Below are 21,049 nucleotides of genomic sequence, written 5' to 3' on the forward strand. Positions count from 1 at the left end.
CTGATAAATTACTTTTTTTTTTTTTTTTACCACAGATACTTAATGGATACTTACTAGAACCAATAATATACTGTCTGGATAGTTAGTTCCATAGTCTTGCCAACACAATATTCCTATATATCCAAAGAAAATGAAAAGTTGGTTTATTTCTATTATAGCCAAAAGGGAGGATGTCTGACTTTTCTCCTAATAGTGCCCATAGCCATTTTTTTTAACTAGATACTTTCTTTCTTTACATTTCAAATGTTATCCCCTTTCCTTGTTTCCCCTCTGAACCCCCCCTATCCCATCCCCCCTCTTTCTGCTTAAACACCCACCCACTCCTGCTTCCTTGCCCTGGCATTCCTCTACACTGTGTCATCGAGCCTTCACAGGACCAAAGGCCTCTCCTCCTATTGATGTCCAACAAAGCCATCCTCTGCTACATATGCAGCTGCAGCCATGGGTCCCTCCATGTGTACTCTTTGGTTGGTAGTTTAGTCCCTGGGAACTCTGGGGCATCTAGTTTTTTCATATTGTGGTGGCCATTTTTAACTTTTAGAAAACTGAGAGGCTGAGATAAGATACATATGGAATTTCAGTCATAAGAATAGTTAACTGACCTTTCTCGTAGGGGAAAGGGAAGTTGGTCAACACTTTCCTCTGTTTTGTGTTAGGTTCTCATGTGAAATGCCCACTTTGATCTTGAATCCCCTATGCAACTAACAATGGCCCTGATCCCTCTGCCTCCACCTGCCATGCATGGGAACTAAAGGTGTGGGCCACATGGACATCCCTTCAAGTCCAGGAATTTAAACATGCTGCTTGCCACATGCAGAATGAAACTGGTGTCTCTTTTCTACAATATTTCTTCTTCAGCCAAGTTATTCACTAAGGGTTACTGTTAGAATACTGTAGATCATGGAGAAGAAAATTAAAACAGATACCACTTCTCCTTGTAGCTTTTCTTCTCTATATAGTATACCCCAAAGAATGAGCAAAGATAAGCATATGAATGTTCCCTTGATAGTAGTAGCATTAAAAATAAAGTGTTTGTGTTCAAAGTCATGGTTCTCTACATGGACTGTTATATTCATGGTTGTCAACTGTAATATGAGTTAATATCTCTACATGTGGAAAACACTTATATTAAAGTGGTAGATTGATATAAAGATATAAGATTATGTGTAGATTATGTATATCACTAGCAATGATATAAAAATAAATCAACTAGCAAGTATTGTGAAAAATATAGCAGTGTATTTTTGTTTGAGAATTTCACCATGAATATAATATATTTTGATCAAATCCATACTCTATCCATGCCCTTCAATAAATCACCTAATCTACTCATCATGTTTATAGTTTGCACTCTAAACTTCATGTGCTCTCTCTCTTTCATGTTTTCCTTCCCTCTATCTCTCCTTCCCTCTCTCCCTCCCTCCCCCTACCATCCCTCCCTCCCTCTTCCTCTCCCTCCCTCTGTCCCTTCCTCACTAGTTCTCCCTCTTGGAACTCACTGATTTGACTTTGTGCTACTGATATGTTTATGGATATGAGTAGACTCTCAGGGGCTGTCTTTCTGAGGAATCCTGACTCTCTTTCCCAAAATAGCCATCATTGGATCTGTATCTCATCAGTTAGAGGTGAGACTTTATAGCTTTCTACTTTAAGATAAAAAGACAACTACTCTGACAGGAGAGATGTATCTTAGGACAGCCAGCCAAGCTAAGAAAAAGAGAACAAGGAAGCAGGAAAACATAGGGAATGGACAAAACAAATTATAATGGTAGTGTGTGTAGTAAAGTCTGAAAGGAACAAGAGAGATTCATGTCTGAGGTCAGCAGCACTGTGTTCCTCTCTGGACTTTTCTGAAATTCTAGTATATGTGAACCTCGTGATAATATATAGCATTCTATTTTGTCTAAAGGACAAAATTGCAATCATGATTTCTTATAAAATACTTTTCAGCTTAGCAAATTCAATTTGAAAATATATGAGAGAAATATGTGTTTTAGCCACTGCCAACAAGTAAAAACTAGAAGCAAATGTTCACTGAATTTCTGGTGAATATGATCATAGACATGATGCAGTTTATGCTAGATATTAATTGTGAATGTTAAGCTTAAAATTATTATATAGAAGCTGAAGGCATAGCTTCGGATTATCCTACATTTTAAGCAGTACTATCCAACGGAAAGTAGCATAAGCCATAAATGTGAGCTGTGTACCTAATTTTAATGTTCTAGTTACTAAAATAGCAAATGTAAACAAGAGTATATCTATCTCTATAACTGTATATGTATATGTGTTTGTATATGTATATATATATATATATATATGTGTGTGTGTGTGTGTGTGTGTGTGTGTGTGTGTATCTGTGTGTCTGTGTGTGTGTGTGTACATGCGCACACGCATATGTCTGTGTATGTGAGTGAATGTATCTAAATAAGAGTCACATTGTGTTAACATGTAATAAGCAATTGTAGTGACATATTGCATAGCATATATTGTGTATGAAGTAATTTTAAAAAGGGTTAATATTTTGATAACTGCTTCCTAAATTTCAAACAAGCAGCCTAATTAATGCAAGTGGTTGCCGTATTGGATTGGATAATATGTCAGCATTATATGAACATTTTCTTGTTCAGAATTGAAAGAGTTGGTAAGATACTAATAATTTTGAATTTGTCAAGCCAAAGAGTCACAATTATATATTACACAAAATACCACATCCTGCTTAAGTTTTTGCTTTCAGAAGTGCCCATGTAGAATGTACTCAGAGGAGGTCTCTAGAGCACTGTCCACCACATGCTTAATCTCATTCATAGTAACCGGTTACTATAGCAAATGTTTAAATTAGAACATTTATGAAGAGTATTTTTGACAGCATGGAATGATCCATAATTGAATAAGTTTGGAGCTGAATTACAGCTGACAGGCTGACAAAATTCTATGTATGTATGTATGTATGTATGTATGTATGTATATATGTATCTATCTATCTATCTATCTATCTATCTATCTATCTGTGTATCCATCTACCTATCTCTGTGTCTATCACTACACTGGCTAGTGCAAACACTTTGCTACAGAAAGCACCTTTTACCAGAATGTGCTATATAGATTTTTAAATTGATATAATTTGGTCTCTGTTACTTTTTTCAATTTATAATCCTCCTGTTTCCTCCTTAACTGAAGCAAAAGATTGTGTCATCTTTAATATCAATGCTTACATGTTGTAGTTATCCAAACAGTACTGTATTCCTTATTTCTGTGTATTCCTGAAGCACAGGACTTCCCATTTTGGTTACATTGTCTGGTCATGGAGCTACCCATCTCATAGATAGCCATGCAGAAGGATGAACTTCAAATGCTACTCTAACTCAGCAACTCATTATCCTTCCCCCTAACACTGAGGTTACAGCACAGATATGCCACAAGAATCTTCATGAAGGACTCGGGGTTATAAACACTTGTCCTTATACTCACCCAGTTAATTTTACTTACGAAACATTTCCTATTACTCAAAATGCTTACTATGATAAAAGTATACAAGCTCCTTGCACTTAAATGCATAATTCAACAGGACTCTATTTTTCCCTGTTAGACATGCAATATATATGAAACAATTCCCATACATTCACTGGTTTTTGTTTACAAAGAATAGAAAAACCTTTAAAAAAATATATACATATATATGGTGTAACCTGTTAATTATTTCCATTGCAGAAATACCATTCTTTTTGTTTGTTTGTTTGTTTGTTTTTGATTTATCTTCAAACTTGATGGAATAATCTTTTCAATTTTCTGACTTTAAGAGTATTTCAATTCTTTTATCTCAATTGTCTGTTTTCAACCGTTGTCTATTTAGCCATGACAAAAACGTCTTGTGAATGCTTGAAGACTTTTTACATTATCATTCCTTGTTATGAAAATACATGGGCCGTGTCTGTTGCCTACTAGAAGGAACACTTGAGCTGCTTTAAATTTCAAACTCACGTGATAGCTATGCAGAAACAATGATACCCATGCAGAAGATGAAGTACAAATGCTACCCTAACTCAGCAATTCATTCTTATAATATCATTTTCTTCCCTCTTTAGGGTGATCAATTAATATAAATTATACTAATCTTGTTTAAAATACACCCTTTTCTTCATTGTAATGGAAAATTTTAAGTATGCATAAAATTTGAGGTAATTAATCTAAACTGTAATAGGTTGAAGAGGATCAACCATACACCAAGTAATTAATTTAGCATTCTTTCTGTTTTTATAAACATTAGCAGATGTAACAATATTTTGTATGAAAGTCACCCTGAGGTTTCATACAATTAATGTATGTTTGTTTATCTATTTTGTAGGTCTCCTTAGATGGAATGTCATAAACCAGAAACTTCCAAAGCATCAATGTGTGAATTCCTGTCCCTGCACTAAAAGAGAAAGCCCAGTGATCAGACACCTCAACCCTGGATCCCACGACTCTCCATTAAATACCGGAGTATTTATTACTCTTCTGTAGGAGAAAGCCTTTGCCAATGCTTACAAGGAACTCTTTATACCTGCTTCTCTGGATCCTGTTTGATGGAGGTCTCCTAACACCACTTCAGCCACAGCCCCAACAGACTTTAGCCACAGAACCAAAAGAAAATGTTATCCACCTTTCGGGGAGACGATCCCATTTCCAACGAGTTAAACGTGGCTGGGTATGGAATCAGTTTTTTGTGCTGGAAGAGTACATGGGCTCCGAACCTCAATATGTGGGGAAGGTAATGCCATGTTTTTTTTGACAACCACTTGGTAGGAAGGGGGAGTAAAGAGTGTGTATTGTGTATGGATGTTTTGCACAGGAGTTGAACAAACCAGTGACTAGACCACTGTAATTGAAATCCAACAGACTTGGTTTCTCTTCCTGACTCTGGCCTTGGTAAGCTTTACAATATCCCATTTCCTCTCTTTGCTTCTATTTTCAAATTCTCCCAATATTTTGATAAAAGTAGTTTATATTTTCATTTCCACTTTTGAGGACAAAAAATTAAAATTCTTATACTACATTAAGCATTATAGGCATAGTGCATTATTGTTCACAGACAGCCTGTAGTTTCTGTCCATTTCCAGGTTCAAGGGCAAATCTCCACATATAAATACTATCATTGGTATGCTTTCAGAATCTTACTATGTCTCTAATGCTTTCCCTTTAAAATGTAACAACTATATACAGTTTATTTTTAATATGTTTGTAGTATCTTGCTTATGCCTCAGCAATAGTTCTCTAAACCTTATTGATTGATTGATTGATTGATTGATTGATTGATTGATTGTATGTGTGCCTCTGTCTGAACATAAGTATCAAAGAATATATGTAGTGGCCAGAGAACACTTTGGGTGAACCTACTGTCTCAGTAAACTGTAGGTTCTGGGATCAAACACAGCTCACCCTGCTTGGCAGTACTCTTGTTACACCCTCAGTCTTGTTTGTACAGTACTTCTTTTTATCGACTTTTTTTGGTCCAGGAACAATTTTACTAGAGTTTAAAAGAAAAACACCCTAAGGCAGACAAGCAGTAAATCTCATCAACTGTGTCATTGCCCAGAAAAGAAGAGTCGAGGAGAGAAGAATAATAAAGATAAACAAAACAAGGCAGCACAACAAAAAGTGTCATGCTTTTGAGCTGATGACACAGACGTCTGCCACATGGCAACAGATGGTCACGTGCCTCTAGTGAAGAGTGTAGAGGCCTTAAGAATCAGAGAAAGGATTGCTATGTTCTGAACAGCACAGTCAACAAGAGACAGGAAATATAAACAAACAAACAAACAAAACAAAACAAACAAACAAACAAACACCCTTTTGACCTTCTGAGAAAAATGGGAAAACTCAGTCAAATTTTATTCACCCTTAGATTTAATTATGGGGATGGAGCTAGGGGGCAGAATTAGCCTAGCTGTCTCCCTAGCATGTCGTATACTGAGCACACTTTCCTCCTTATATATATAAAAGTTCCCTCCTTCCTAAAGGGTAATTCATATTCCCATTATCAAAAGATTTTCCAGAAAAATAGAATATTAGATCTTCACCCCCACTGGAGATTCAGTCATTGGCTACCATACTTTCCTTTAGTGAATCTTGAATGATTTCTAAAATCCCTGCTTAAGAAGAAATAACTCTAAAGTTCTTTATGACTGTGGAGAATTCATACAAAGCATTTTTACAACAAAAGTCTAGAAACTGTATAAATATTTCCCTTTACTTTTATTTGCTACAATTTTACCCATTTCTGAATATACAGAAAGTATGTTTTTTAAACACACACACACACACACACAAAACCCAAAAAACAAAACAAACAAAAACTTCGATTGTATGAATTGTTTATTTAAAAAGCTGTTAACTTGATTTTAATTTTGATACTAGTATAATTACATTGCTTTCTTTGCCAACTCTCTATGTTGTCCCTCCCTTCATCTCAAATTTGTGGGTTCTTTCTCATTGGTTATTAATAATACACACAAACATATACCGATAAACACACACATGTAAATAAATGTATAAATATATGAATGCAACATGCTGATAGAAAGGCATGAACTTAGGTTAACATGTAACTATAAACAGAAGTTGCAAGAGAAGCAACAGAGCAATTCAGAACTAAGTATAGAAGTCATGATAGTTGATCATTATTTACGCTAAGCATTATGAAAACCCAGAAGCTGGGCAGACCATAAAAGATTGATGAACCAGGTGGTGGGACACTGACAACAAAGAGTCCAATTCAGAATGAGTTACTGTCAGTGCTTACATTAGCTCTAACCACAAATCTCTCTTATACACTCTTGAGGAAATAGCTCAAATGCACTACCCTGAATATAGTGCATATAGTGTCTGCTTTTCTGATCCCTCAATGTTATCAAAGGGTAAGATAATTCCATCTGGTTTAATTTTTTGTTCATTTAATAAGGTTCGAAATTCAGAGTAATGACAGAAGAGTATACCTTTCCAACTCTACTCCACAGACATCAACTACTATAGCTCTGTATATGTTTATTGTCATTGCCTGAAATTTCCATTATAGTCTTTTGTTTTTGACTAAGTCAGATATATAGCCTTTAATTATAATAACTGTAGGTGATACAGTAAATGCTTTTAGACAAATTTTATGTTGTCTTTGTACAGGTTCATTTCCTCTTCCAATGACTACAAATGAAATCAATCTAGGGATGTAGTTTTGAAATTTTTCCTTAATATTTTAGAATTTTATCTTTGGAACTTTTATGACTAAAGGATACATTATTTATAAATAGGATTTTTTAAAATGTAGGTTTAATATTTAGTCTATTGCATCTAAATATTACCATTTTCTACTGGTATGAGACCTCACATTGGTAATAGGTACACATAGTTTTCATGCCAAGATGCATTTCTAATGCAATGAAACAATAGTTACCTAGATTTCTTAAAAACAAAACAAAACAAAAAAATTAAAGTTTAAATAACCCTGTGTTGATGTTCTTGGATTTGGGAATAGAATTATGACAACATAGAAACTAATTGAAGGCATTGTATGCATGTGTGTAAACAGACATAAATTGCCACAGACCCCCTGGGTCCCTTTGTCTGCATGGAATGGGTCTCTGGGGCAGGTGGGCATGGCCTCGGTGGGTGACAGACAGATCAATACGTGAGATTGTTTAGAATCTGAATGTTTTGTCAGGTCAAGCATCAAACTTTTTATACCAAAGAAATAACAAGAAACCAGGCAAAATAAAATCCACCAAGTTACAGTGACACAATACAAAAGGAATGTATATATACATCAAAAGAAGGTGGGGACCAGGCTGCTGCCACAAAAGAAGGGAGCCAGGTGTAAACTAGTTAAACCCACCATCAGGGGTTCTGCACTAGCAGACCTTTTCATGAATACTGCAATACCCCAACACCCTATTTCCTGGGTCTACAGAAGAATTCACCAATTTGCTTCTAATATGTAATGAAGCCTGTACTGAAGATTTCTATCTCAGTGGGATTCTCTGGCTCTTTCATGGTAGTCCCTTGATTGGGTGTGATTTGCTACTGTCCTTAGTAGACCAGCTCTGAGCTACTGGCTCCATCTTTTGTAAGGCTTAATTAGTTACTGAATAGGTTAACTTCCTTACTGCATTCTTACAGGATTCTAAGCTCGCAGGCTTCTGGGACCTTTGAACAATGGGAAGACATAATTATAACAGAATTTAATCTTAAAAGGCATTTATAATAAAATATTAAAAGAGAGCTCATAGATCCATACACCAGAGTAACAAGGGAATAGAGTATGAGTATATGGGTAAATGAGAACACCAAAGCTCCAGGAGGTGAGTTTCCTTGACACTCTTTTCCTCCTTGAGTGCTTACAGACTCTTTTTCAGCCTGACAAGGAGACCCAACTGGAGGACGTGGCAATAAGTATATTTACATTCTTTCTCTTTCTAAAAACAGCTTTGAGATTGCTTATAAAAAGATTAATTATATATATAATATATATACAATATTATATAATAAATAAATATATATAAATATATTATATATATAATAAGAAAAACATAAATGAAAAATATGATCATCAGATGTCTTCCATTGGAAATCACATCTTAGGAGAGATAATTAGTTTAATTTATCTATACTCAAAAAATGGCCTCATGTAATCTCATAAAGTGAAAAGCTTGCATCGTTTAGATGTCATTATAAAAAAAGCATCGATAATTTTAGATTTTAATATTGGAAGATACTAAGGTTGGCACATATTCAAGGACAGTTATATAATGGCATTACATTATGATGAATATTAGTGTATCTCTATTTGAAGAAAATAGAGGAATATCCAATGCAAATGACAGTCATTTCCACAAAATAAGGTTTTGTTTTAGTAAAATACTCAAGCTGAATCTAAGATTTTATATATTTTTTTGTAATTTAATATATACTTTAACTGAAAATACAGTCTGCAGTTTTATCAATTAAAGCACAAGAAAAAAAGAAAGGAAAGTAATAAAATCAAGAAACTATGAGCAAATGCACATTAACCAATAATTACTTGGATTTGCCCAAGTTGAAGTAACTGCATGTCTATAAAACTGTTTTGACAGAGCCTTGGCGTATGCTTCTAGAAACTACTGTTCATTTATTTTTACAGAAATTACTGACTTGTCATTTTAACAACTGGATGGGCTACAACTAACAGTATTTCCTCAAATTTTATTTTCTAAAAGAAATATACAAAATTAAATCACATGTAGGCTATGCTTTCAGATCCATCACCATTTCGTGAAAAATTGTTGATGTAGAATGCATTATCACTTGAGACAATATTAAGCCATGTGAGGATAAATGGAAATTTGAAGGTCCCCAGGTTGCAATTATAATAGGTAAATTTATTAAATGCTTCCTTTGGGCACTATTTTAATTGCTTTAATAGATAAACTTGCATAACCTTCAAAATAGAATTATGAAGATTTTTATTAGTATCTGCATTTTAAACATAAGAAAACTAGGGCTTTAAAAATAAAGTAATGTCAACAGACAACAAATTATAAAACTATGTATTAAGTCAAATAATCAAACTTCATTGCAGTAAAAAATATCTTTTTCTCAAGTGATAAAATTTTAATAATTTTCTGTCAGGACAATGGACAGATTTTATTTTATTTTTTGAGATTGTTTTGATACTGGATAGGATGTGATTAGATACATAACATTGAGGAATTCAAGAAAGGCTTCACAGATGTGAGAGAACCTGGGATGAGGCTTAAGAATTTGTTTATTTATTTTTTCACAATGGGTGGAATGTGAGAAGCTTTTGTAAGACCTCAGCCTTCAAAGACCATATTCATCCTAGTACCCTATTTTAGTGCTCCTGGAGTATAAACCTAATTTTTAAAAATATGAAGTCACAGATCATAATAGTGTTCAATTTTTGTATCTAGGTAGGTAGTATTATGCTCAGAAGGATCATGTTTGGAGGATCAACGTCTATAGAATACCATTTAAAATTATGACTTAACAAAGTCATAAATATACCTAACATGACACAGCTATCCTACATACAAGAACAGATGCATTAGCCTTTGCCTCAGAAGACTATGTAAATTACACTTTCTTGTAACAGACAACAAAGGCTGATGAGGCTGATTCCCTATTGATGAAATTGTAAACCAAAAAAGTTACTGTAGATGTCACTGAGGAATAACTTCCCCAAAGCTAAAAATAGGACTATCACATTACTAGTTAATATTCCTCCTTGACATGTCTCCCAAAGACCCAATGTCCTACTGCAAAGACACTTGTTCAGCCTTGTTTATTGTCACTTTATTCATAATAGCTGGGAAATGGAATCAGTCTTCAACTCATGAATAGGTAGTGAAAATGTGGTATGTATTCACAATGGAATTATACTAAGAGTAATAGAACGAAGTTTATACATAGATAAACCTCAAAAATAATATATAGATTGAGTTAAACCAGACTCAGTCAGAAACACTGAATGTTTTTTCTTGTTATGTGCCATAGGTCTAAATCTTTATATGGGAGTGTATATAATCTGGAATAACCACTGAACATGGGCAAGTAAAGATGAACTAAGTGGGAATGGTGGCAGAAGGATCTCTAGACAGGGGACCAGTAGGGGAAAGGGGCAAAAACAACAACAGGAGATGGGGCATTAAAAGCAGAGAGAGGATAATACAAAGGAATAGGGAGAGATTAATTACTCTAAAGATTTTTGAAAAAAGCGGTAGGGAAACAACATCTCATGTTTATTAAAAAATAGTTTTATTGCATATATATTTATATGTGCATATTTATATAAATTTATTTTAATAGTATTATGAAACATGGGGCCCAGTGCTCTTTCCAAGGAAAACCCCAGTGATAAAAATAACAAAATTCATTGGAGTTGTTGATCAGAGGAGTCAAGACACTCCAAAAACAATGTAGGGTATTGCTACTGCTATTACTACCTCTTAGAACTTGAAGTTAAAACCGTACTGCCTATAACATCACACTTGACAGACACAGGACTTGAAGGAATTGAGCTGAACCTGAACTGGAAGAATCCTCCCTGAAAATTAGATCTCATAGTATAACAAGATGATATAAAAGCTACCAAGGGAGGAAAGAATTCAATATTTCTACCAAGATATAAAGATGGTGGCTCATAGCAATGACCAGAACCAGAAGATAGGACCAATAAGTAAGTAAAAGTGTAAATAAAGCAATTTTATCTTGGGATTAACCAACATCAGACTTATAGAGCTAAAGCAGTCCCAGTAGGAGGAAATTAATGTCTGGTACTTTAAACCTAGAAAACTGACTACTTATTGCTGGGAATGGCATGGACTTTAAAGAATAGCCTACTACTGTCATTGCCCTAAATAATTATAACTTCAACTATAATCTATTATACAAATTTTAATCCTGTATATTTATACCTAAAGATAAATGCAGCCTTACCTCTCTTTAAAGAATGTTTTTTGTGCAACAGGTGGATATACTATTACAGAAACTCATAACAATAAAATTTCAGAGAAAAAAAAGTGACTGTGTTTTGTTCAATCCCAATAGATTCATCTACAAGGCAATCTGCACACCCAGGGCTTAGGGAGCATAACAAAACTAGAGATTAAAAAAAATGGTAAGCATGAAGAATCAGGAACTCTGCTTCCAGATAGCATGTTTTACACATGTCAGTGCTCTTTGTATATTACATCTCTCATCAATGTGGTCTAAAAAACACTCGTAAATGTACACCAATTTATATGTAATCTTTGATTGAAGAAATTTCATAAAGTCCCATCCTTGGATGAAGAGCTAAAGAACTCATTGGCTGCTGAGAAAAGGAGAATTTTTCTTCCATAGAGATTACATCCTCTATAAATTATCCAATCCCAGACAGTCAGCCTTAAAACATAAGTATGAATTACATTTAGTGTATGTATTAGGAATAGAAGGGATATAGATCAGAATATACACCAATTTTGTTGATCATAATGCAATACTGTATGCACTTTACAGTATGCTTGATCAAAAAACCATAATTTGCTCTAGGGAGACAATTGTGGATCTCTGTATAATCTTATATCTATTGAAAAAAACATTTGTGAAGAGGATATGATGAGGGCTGGAAGATGAACTGATCTGTGGTTATCAACTTGTAAATTTAGTGAACAGCCCAACGCACACTTTATGCAGAACTACCTCCCCTGGATAAGTGTAACTTATCTCTCTTTATATCAAATTAGAGGCCATCACAGAAAACCACAACTGGAAACACTGTAAAGAATAACAGCCCAACAGATAAAGTTATATCACTGTTATTGCATCTCTGACTAGGGAACATAGGAGAAGAGGTTGTAGAAAAAATGTAGGGGAAGAATATCTTTAAATCTGTTATAGGACAGGATCTCTTAGGAATGCCTGTGCAATCAAGACTGGGATGGCAATATTGATGGGCATGTTACTGTGAAAGGGGGAAATTTTCACTTAGTCAAAGAACTAGTAACTTCAAGGAAAGGAAAATTTCATTTCTGAGACCACATATACACACACACAGACATGCATTCACACATGCACATGTACACACACATGCCTACATGCACACAGACATGCATGGTAAGTACATTCCATGCCATTCTTTTGGTCAGAAAACATCACAAGGAACAGTATTATTTTAGCTGAGATGTTTCATTACTCTCGAAATGCCTAGAGATTTCAATTATGTAGAAGTCTTTTGACCATTTGCCACCTTTATATCATATCCTATTCATAGATAAATTATTAAAAGTATAGAATATGTGCTACCTTTGATTCTCAATATTCAATCAGCAAAACATTATCTGTATATGAGGTATCATGTTGCCTAATAAAGGAAAATATGATCAAAATATCTGTGAACTTTATTAACATACAGAAGTTGGGAATTAATACACTCAAAAGAGAGGATAGTAGGTTTAGTCAGTAGGCCTTACAATCCAGAAGCAAACTGCTAATTTAGTTATTTTCCCACAGTACTAAAACATGCATTTTCTATATAAATAGCTTAGGCCAGGTACCAGGGGATATGCTAATTGTTCTAGCAATGAAATCACATCTGGTACAGTTGCTACAATTGGAATCACCACCTGGTTAAGTTTATGATAATCCATTGTCATTATCCAAAACCCATCTGTCTTCTCCACAGGCCAAACAGGAAAGTTGAATGGGGATCTGATCACCAGCCCCATGTCTTTCAAGTCCTTGTTGATAGTATTAATCATTGTAAGCCCTGTAGGAACTCACCCATACTAATGGTTTGCACTTTACCTTTCTCACCATAGTAGCACTTGCTCCGTGGATCAGGCAAGTCATTTGGAGATCCTATTATCCTCCAAGGCTAATTATTTCAATGGTAAATTTTAGATTGGAAGAGTGAGTAGATTAGAAAGGGGTGGGAACAATAGTAACAGCCATGTAATAGACGAGTTAAGCTCCATTTATCACCTAAGCTTCATGAGCTCTGTGTTCTTTAGAGAACAGAGTAGCAATTTGGCTCTTTTATAATTAATATACCTTCATAGCCATTTTCTGTCACTCAAATGGTAGATGACATTTTGTTGTTGTTGGAAGTATATACAATTATGGTACTAAAGGACTACAGGTCACTTTGGAGAGAGTTGAGAATGACTAGTAATGTAAATATATAGGTATACAATATGGTTCTTCGTCAAATGGCCTCAGACATCATTTCATTCAATAAGTTTTGAGACTGAAAGAGTGCCAAGTGCAACAAAATTATGATATCGACGGCTCTTCATTTTAAGCCTTTTATGTCTTTTATTTTTTGGATTTCTTTTGTTTTTGTTTTGTTTTGTTTTCAGTTTACATACACATTTCTTAGCTATATGAGTCAAATAAGAAATTAAAGTTATTTATGTTAGTATTGGTACTTTTAATATGAGCAGTATATGTTAGCTTCTTCTGTCTTGTTCCTAGGAAGAGGGTGATCACCTAGATAATGCCTAAGGTCTGACTGTCATAAAATCCCCCTGGTTCTTTTCATTAGTTACCTTTAGGGTGACAAAATAAGCTTTGTGCTCATATTGAGAATATTTCATTTTGCTCTGTCATTCAGAGATCCAATTAATCATAACCTATTCAAGTTTCCTAATCCAATCACAGTCTAAGGTCACTCTATAGAAACTGATCACTTGAACGTTGGATTTTATCTACAGAGTATGTTTCCCACAATGATAGGAAAAGGAATTTTCGGTGTCCCTCCATAGATGGGTAAATAGAAATATAAAAATTTCCCTGTAAATAACACTTTCCTTAAGCATTTAAATAATTTTCTCTTCAATAAACCAAGGCAAGTCAGCATATTACATTCATTTTAATTGGGTAATATTTTATTGCATGTTTCATTCAAGGAAGGATGTAAAAAAATCAGAATTCAAACTTTACAACATAGAGAATTAAATGCAGACTTTCTGCTAACTGTCCCAGTGCTAGTAGATTCATTTTATCATCTTTATTTTCGATTCCCCAGTATTCTACACTTGCAGTATCTTAATAAACCCATATGTATTCTTCATAATTTTATGCATATAAATTAAAAAAAACAGTTCTTTTGGTGCCTCTTGTGAATGGCATATTACTTTTTACCTTTAGAAGTAAAGTGGGTCATAACTCCACTAACAGAACTAGAATCAAAGAAGTAGTGAGTTAGAAACTCAGCAGTCATGCCAATAAACTGCTTGAGGGGAGGCCATTACCATTCCCTTAGGCAATGCAGGTTAATTTCTTCATGTGAAGTACAGAGGCTAGTTCTACTGGGAAAGAAGCCTCATCAAACTTTAGGAACTCAATGTTCTCAGATTCATTGGGTCTCCTCTCTCATCTCCACTCTAACACTGTGAGTCCCACTTCTGGCCAGTCATAACTCTTCTTTATAAGAAGACACTGTCATGTTGAAAACTCAATTTGAGTTTCAGTTTAGTCAATAAGGATAACATTAGAGTTATGTTGGTTTGTTTTTCTTGTTTGTTTCTTGTTTTTTGCTTTTTAGCATACACACACACACACACACACACACATATACACACATGAGGATATAATGGGGAACTTTTACGAAGGAAGAATTGCAGGTCGTAGATGACTATTGAGCTGGAAACCAGTTTCTTCGGTGCATCATATTTTTTTCCTTTGCCTAACCATGTGAATTTTAAATCAATCAGTTTTACTATGATTACTAGTTTAAGACGTGTGCTTTAGTGATACATAGTAGATGGCTGTCTAGACCCTTATCTTTGGAGCCTGGTAGAGATTATCTTGATGCTGTTGCCAATTTACCCTGTCAACAAACTCTGAGTGCTAGCTAGGATGAGACTCAGACAAAACAGATGCTTAAATATAACAACAGCAGCAGAAAACTATTTTCAGAACCTCAGACACAAACCAGAATCTTATCCTCAATTCTGTTTCTTGAGAAACTTTTTTTTATAACAACACCTGGGGAGTTAAGATACTTCACAAAATTAGACAAAAAGAGTGAATAATGTGGAGGGTGAGGGGTGAGAGAGAAAGTGAAAGAGAGGAGGAGGAGGAGCGAGAAGAGAGATAGAGGAGAGAGAAGAGAAAGAGAGGAGAGAGAGAGAGAGAGAGAGAGAGAGAGAGAGAGAGAGAGAGAGANAAGAGAAGAGAAGAGAAGAGAAGAGAAGAGAAGAGAAGAGAAGAGAAGAGAAGAGAAGAGAAGAGAAGAGAAGAGAAGAGAGAAGAGAAAGAGAGAGGGAGAGCTGGAAAATGAAAAACTGAAATGCATGGGGTAAGACAATAGGTTAAAAGCCCAGGAAAAAAAATTACATTTTTTCCCAGCACCATATATTCTTTCTTGTTCTTAGGAACAATCAACTTTTTATTAGATATTCTAACAGATTAGGTATGGCCCAGACACATGAAGAAGGGTAATTTCTTTAACTCAATCACATATATTGCCTTATTTTCACTAAAGTACAAAAATCATAGAAACATGCAAAATACTATCAGAGAAAACAATATATTTGGAGCAATGTAATTGACACACATATTCCAAGAACAAGTCACTGAAATAATGAAAGATGGTTTATTAATCTGCTAGGAAAAAAATGAAGGTTTACTAATCACACTTAAAGTCATTCATACTGGGAAATCAGCTCTCCCTTTTGGGATTCATAGTTTTAATCCTAAAATAATTGAAGAACAAAGTAAAACAGAAATTCCAGAATAATTTTATTACTGTTTTAAAGACCACTCCTCAGCTGGCCATGATGGTACACACCTTTAACGGCAGTGCTCAGGAACTGGAAGAAGGTATATCTCTCTGGGTTTAAGGCCTGTGAAGTTTACATAGTGAGACACTATCTCAAAATAAATTTAAAAAAAACAGGAAGAACAACAATTTTAAAAACTAAACAAAAGTGACAAGTAAGAAAGAGGAGAAAATCCCAAGGTGGGCAGCAGAGAAAGACAAAAATTCCCATAGAGCCAAGTCAGCATGAAGATGAGACAAGTGGTGTACATCGTGCCACAAGGGGGAAAGGGGGCCTTAGGGAAAGAAAAAAGAAATCTCAAAATGTTAGGGAAAGAAGTAGAAACATGCAATGAAAACATTACACTTTTCTGAATATGTAATGCAGGAAGGTAGGCAGATTTGTAAAGCCACAAGAATGTGACTATGTAAACTATTGTATTAGAGAGAAAGAACTCTGTGAAGGAAAAGTACATTATCTTGATACAGGCTAATTAGTCCCCCTATCTCTTTAGCAGGGCTTAGGATGAGTCTATCTTCCTGGAGTGTCATTATGCCTTTGTAACGTAGTCCTATATCTGTCCAAGGAAATGTTAGGTTTCAAAAGAGAACAGTGGTTTTCATTCTATTGAGGGAAAATATTTATCCTTCTTAAGCCTTTACTGCAACTGTGACAAAGGTGACCTTTAAAAAAAATTAACTTGGAAAATTCAGCTTCAACATGAGGCTTTTCTTCTGCTTCAAAAGCCAAGGTAAGAGACTTTCTTCTCTCCTTATGGACTGCTTAGGTGGTGTAGACAAAAATGTACTAAAATGGAGAAGGCTATCAGTAGACAATGGACCAGTGAACACTAATGTTCCCATGAGCTACTGTAGTGCTTACAATATTCATCATGATAACAGAAGAGAAAAGGAGTGTTTTGTCTTTGTTTGATTTTTGGTGTGTTTGTTTGTTGTTGTTGGTGGTGGTGGTGGTGGTGGTGGTGATGGTGATGGTGGTGGTAGTGGTGGTGATGGTGGTGGTGGTGGTGGTGGTGGTGGATTTTTTGGAGCTCCTATTTTCAGAAGTGCAAAATCTATTATAATAGGAAAACCACAGGGTGTGGCAGCAGCTAAGGGAGCTTGAATGTGTGGTAGAAACTATTCACATCATATACGCAGGGAACAGAGAAAGCAAGCTGAAAAGTTCATCCAAAAGAGTGGGGTGGGATGGGGACTAAAATCTTTGATGGCTTTTTCATAGTGGCTTACTTTTGCCCACCAAGTGCCACTTCCGTAAGTTTTCACAGTCCACAAAATAACAACACACACTGGGGAATAATCTTTGAAAACATGATCTTAGAGGAGACAATTCAGTTGTAAATTTTGGTGACTATCAATAAAAAAAATGCATTCATGAACTTTCTCAGCATTGTGATTAGTGTATGTCATAATGCCTGAATAACTACCGTGATCTTTAAATGAGTGTGGAATCTGTAAGTTTCTCAGTGAATAATAATGAAAAACATACACAGGAAGTTGTCACATGTAGAAAGCCAAGGCAGCTCATTAGAATGATTATAACTGTTTAAGCTTCAGATTGGTTAAAAATAAGACAGATGGACATTATCTTATGTTAATAGAAATGACCTCATTAAAATAGTTTGTCATTTTAAATTCTTCTTTAAATGAACAGTTAATAACAGAAAGACTCTTTATAGCCCTAACAGCAAAAAAAATTAAGTAAGAAATTATATTCATGTAAGTACAATCCAATTTACAGGGATTGATATTTTTCAGCTGCATTTTGACTTTCTTGATTCCTCAGACATACTGTTTTATGAGGAGCTCACAATGTGGCTTATATTGTTATTTTGACTCCTAATGAATGAGCTCTTACCATCAGAGAGATTCCTGTTCATCAAAGATTCAAGGTTCATAATACCAACTCAGTCTTCACAGAAGTGTGTCTCAAGCTATGTCTAAAGTGCTACACCACTGGCATTCAGATATAATGGTTTTGATAGAAATGAAAAACTCCCATTTAAATTCAAAATGCACATAAAAGGAAGCTTTGGCATTACTTGATTATTTCAAACCTCATACTTGACTCCTACATCACTTATGTACCTATGAAGCTTTGCAATCTATTAGAGTGTTCTAACAAAAAAGAAAAAAGGAAAGAAAACATTTCAATCTTTGCTGATACCAAAAAGGCTTACTCTGTTCATCACAACATCTTTAGCTACCTGCTATTTCTGCAGCAAATCTCAGAAAGAATCACTTTGGCTGCCGTTGTTCAGTCTTTTTAGATAAGCCTGATATTTACGTAAATCTCACGACTCTTAAACCTATTTTTAAATTGTATGATCTATCTCAGTTTGAGGCTATCAATTAAATAAGTATATTTGTATATGATGGGAAAGCATTACTCTTAAGTAGAAAACTGATTGAGATATAAACATAATATTAACAGTATGCTAAATTTCCATTCAAATATTTGATATGCATTTTATGCTATGTCATCTCTTCAACAATTATGTTTTGCTAATAGCACGATAGCTATTTCATGATAGGTATACCACAATAGTTCAATATATTCTATGCTTTAATTGAGTTGTCAGGACCATGAATAAAAATAATCACTTGTCACTAAATGTAACATTTCAAAAAATATGGAAAACATTAAATTTGGGAATTGTAGCTTTTCTTTCTTTAAATTTCTACTTTGCTCTACTCTGCTTATCTCCTACTCTTTTTTCATTTCACTAAGAGAAAAAAAAATGTAGTTCCATCTTTTTTCTTCTCCCTCTACCTCCATGTTACTTATAAATGCCTGGCTTCTGTTAATTAAAATCCAGAATACCTATTTTTTCTATTTCAAAGTCATATATTAATGGGCTACATGAAACAATTAAGCTTGTGTGAGTCAACTTATATGGTGACTAAGAGAGTGTGGTATCAAAAATCACAGAGTATTATTGGTAGAGAAGATACATTAAGTACATTTGAAACAATGTAAAAAGTACAGCTGATAGGCTTATGTTTCTGTGTGCAATGTATCCATGTGCACATGAGCATACCATTTATAAAGAAAATTCTCTAAAATATCATGGGGGGGTTAAAAAATAACATTCCTTTCTACATACTTGTGCTGTTGAAATTCTATATTGTGCCAAGTGGCAAGAGGTAAGTCATGTGGTTTGGGGAAATCCAGGAAAGCCCACCAGCAGAAGAGAATATTGAGAAGTAGTAAACATTGTAGTGAAATGATTAATAGTCATTGGATATCATTGAATGTATATGCTGTAGTTATACCACTCAGGCAAACACAAACATTAAAAGACTGCTCACCCTTGACTCAGAACCTTCCAAAAGGAAAAAAAAAAAAAAAATATATATATATATATATATATATATATATATATATATATATATGTATATGTTCTTGAGCCCTGAAGGATTAGAGGATAGTTAAATAGGTTTCTATGCTTATGATGCATGATAGTTTTTTATTTTATCAATAGTGAATGAAAATAATTATTCTATGATATGATATTTCTAATGGGATAGAATATTTGTATCATCCACAGATATTGACTAATGCCTTTACTATATAATGTAAAACTGCAATCAGCTTATAAGAGGCTTAGACACACATTCTTTATTAAAGCGTGTGACTGTCCTTTAACATTGCTTCATTCTATCCGTGACCAATAATATTGTCACTCACTGTCTTATGAATGTTTGTAGAAGATATGAGATTCCTGAGTCTGATTCATCATTTTTATTATAACAGGAAAAATAGAGTCTGTTTCAACTGCCATATGGAAAAAAGAAAGAAACAAAAGCAGCCAAGATGGATTCCAGTACATGCTCAGAGGACCATTATATAAAACCTCTGAGAATTCTTCCCTTAGTTTTGGAAGGGGCACTGTCTATAATTTACTGGAGAGTAGGCATGAATTATCATTGTTAGGAAATGGGGTTTCTGATTATTCAAGAATGGGTTTTCTATACAAAATTTTCATAAATATGTGCAATCTATAAGATATTACTTAAATTTCATAATATATTTTGACATCTCTACACAACAGTGCAAGCATTTTAAATAACTTCTTACCAAAAGTGACTTGCTTAGGAGGTAGTGAAAGGAGAATTCTCCTCTTCATTTTTCAATGTTTTTCTAAGGAACAAAGTATCATTTACACTCACTACACATTCTCCATTGTGTACTTTAGACTTATATTAAAGGATTGAAACTCAATATAAGAAAATATATTTCAAATATATTTTGGAAATACTTAAATAAGTATAGGCAATTGTGTATACACTTGAGTGTATTGAACTAGGAAATATTGACTTGTCTTTCAGTTATTGGATATAAATAACTACTCAGATTAATACAGCCACACTATAATTCTGTTGATAGTTCAATTCATTGATTATATATTGGAGCTGCATTTTCCAAGATAAATATGATTTAGCAGTAAGGATCTATGGAACAAAATTTCTTATTGTTTAGCGTTGTTGAATTTTGAAATGATATAAGCAGTTTCAAAATATTTCTGCATTTTTATAATAGGCTTAGTCATTGAATACAAGGAATTCAAGCTTGTAAGTCAAGATTCCTTTTTCAAATGATTACAATGTTAACTCTAAAATGATACTCTCCCAGGATGTGGTAACAATGAAAATACAAATGTCTTTTCTATTGACCATTAATTCAAAGCACTAAAATGATGTCCTGTATTTATGGTAGCACCTACTTTTTAATTATGATTCAAATACCTTTAAAGC

General features: G+C 34.3%; 1 protein-coding gene across 3 annotated transcripts in view; it reads left to right on the top strand.

Moving 5' to 3' along the window:
- Window positions 1-21,049, top strand: part of Cdh12 (cadherin 12) — a 1,068,420-nt gene that overhangs the window by 727,843 nt on the left and 319,528 nt on the right. For 2 of the 3 annotated variants that reach the window (XM_029469979.1, XM_021183292.2), the window contains one exon: window positions 4,346-4,750. In XM_029469979.1, coding sequence (XP_029325839.1) covers window positions 4,520-4,750 — 231 coding nt within the window. In that variant the 5' untranslated portion in view covers window positions 4,346-4,519. Of the gene's footprint in view, window positions 1-1,542; window positions 1,626-4,345; window positions 4,751-21,049 lie in introns of all 3 variants that reach the window. The other variant, XM_029469980.1, reaches the window with a different exon arrangement.

This window comes from Mus caroli, chromosome 15, assembly GCF_900094665.2.
Source record: "Mus caroli chromosome 15, CAROLI_EIJ_v1.1, whole genome shotgun sequence".
Lineage (NCBI taxonomy): Eukaryota > Metazoa > Chordata > Mammalia > Rodentia > Muridae > Mus > Mus caroli.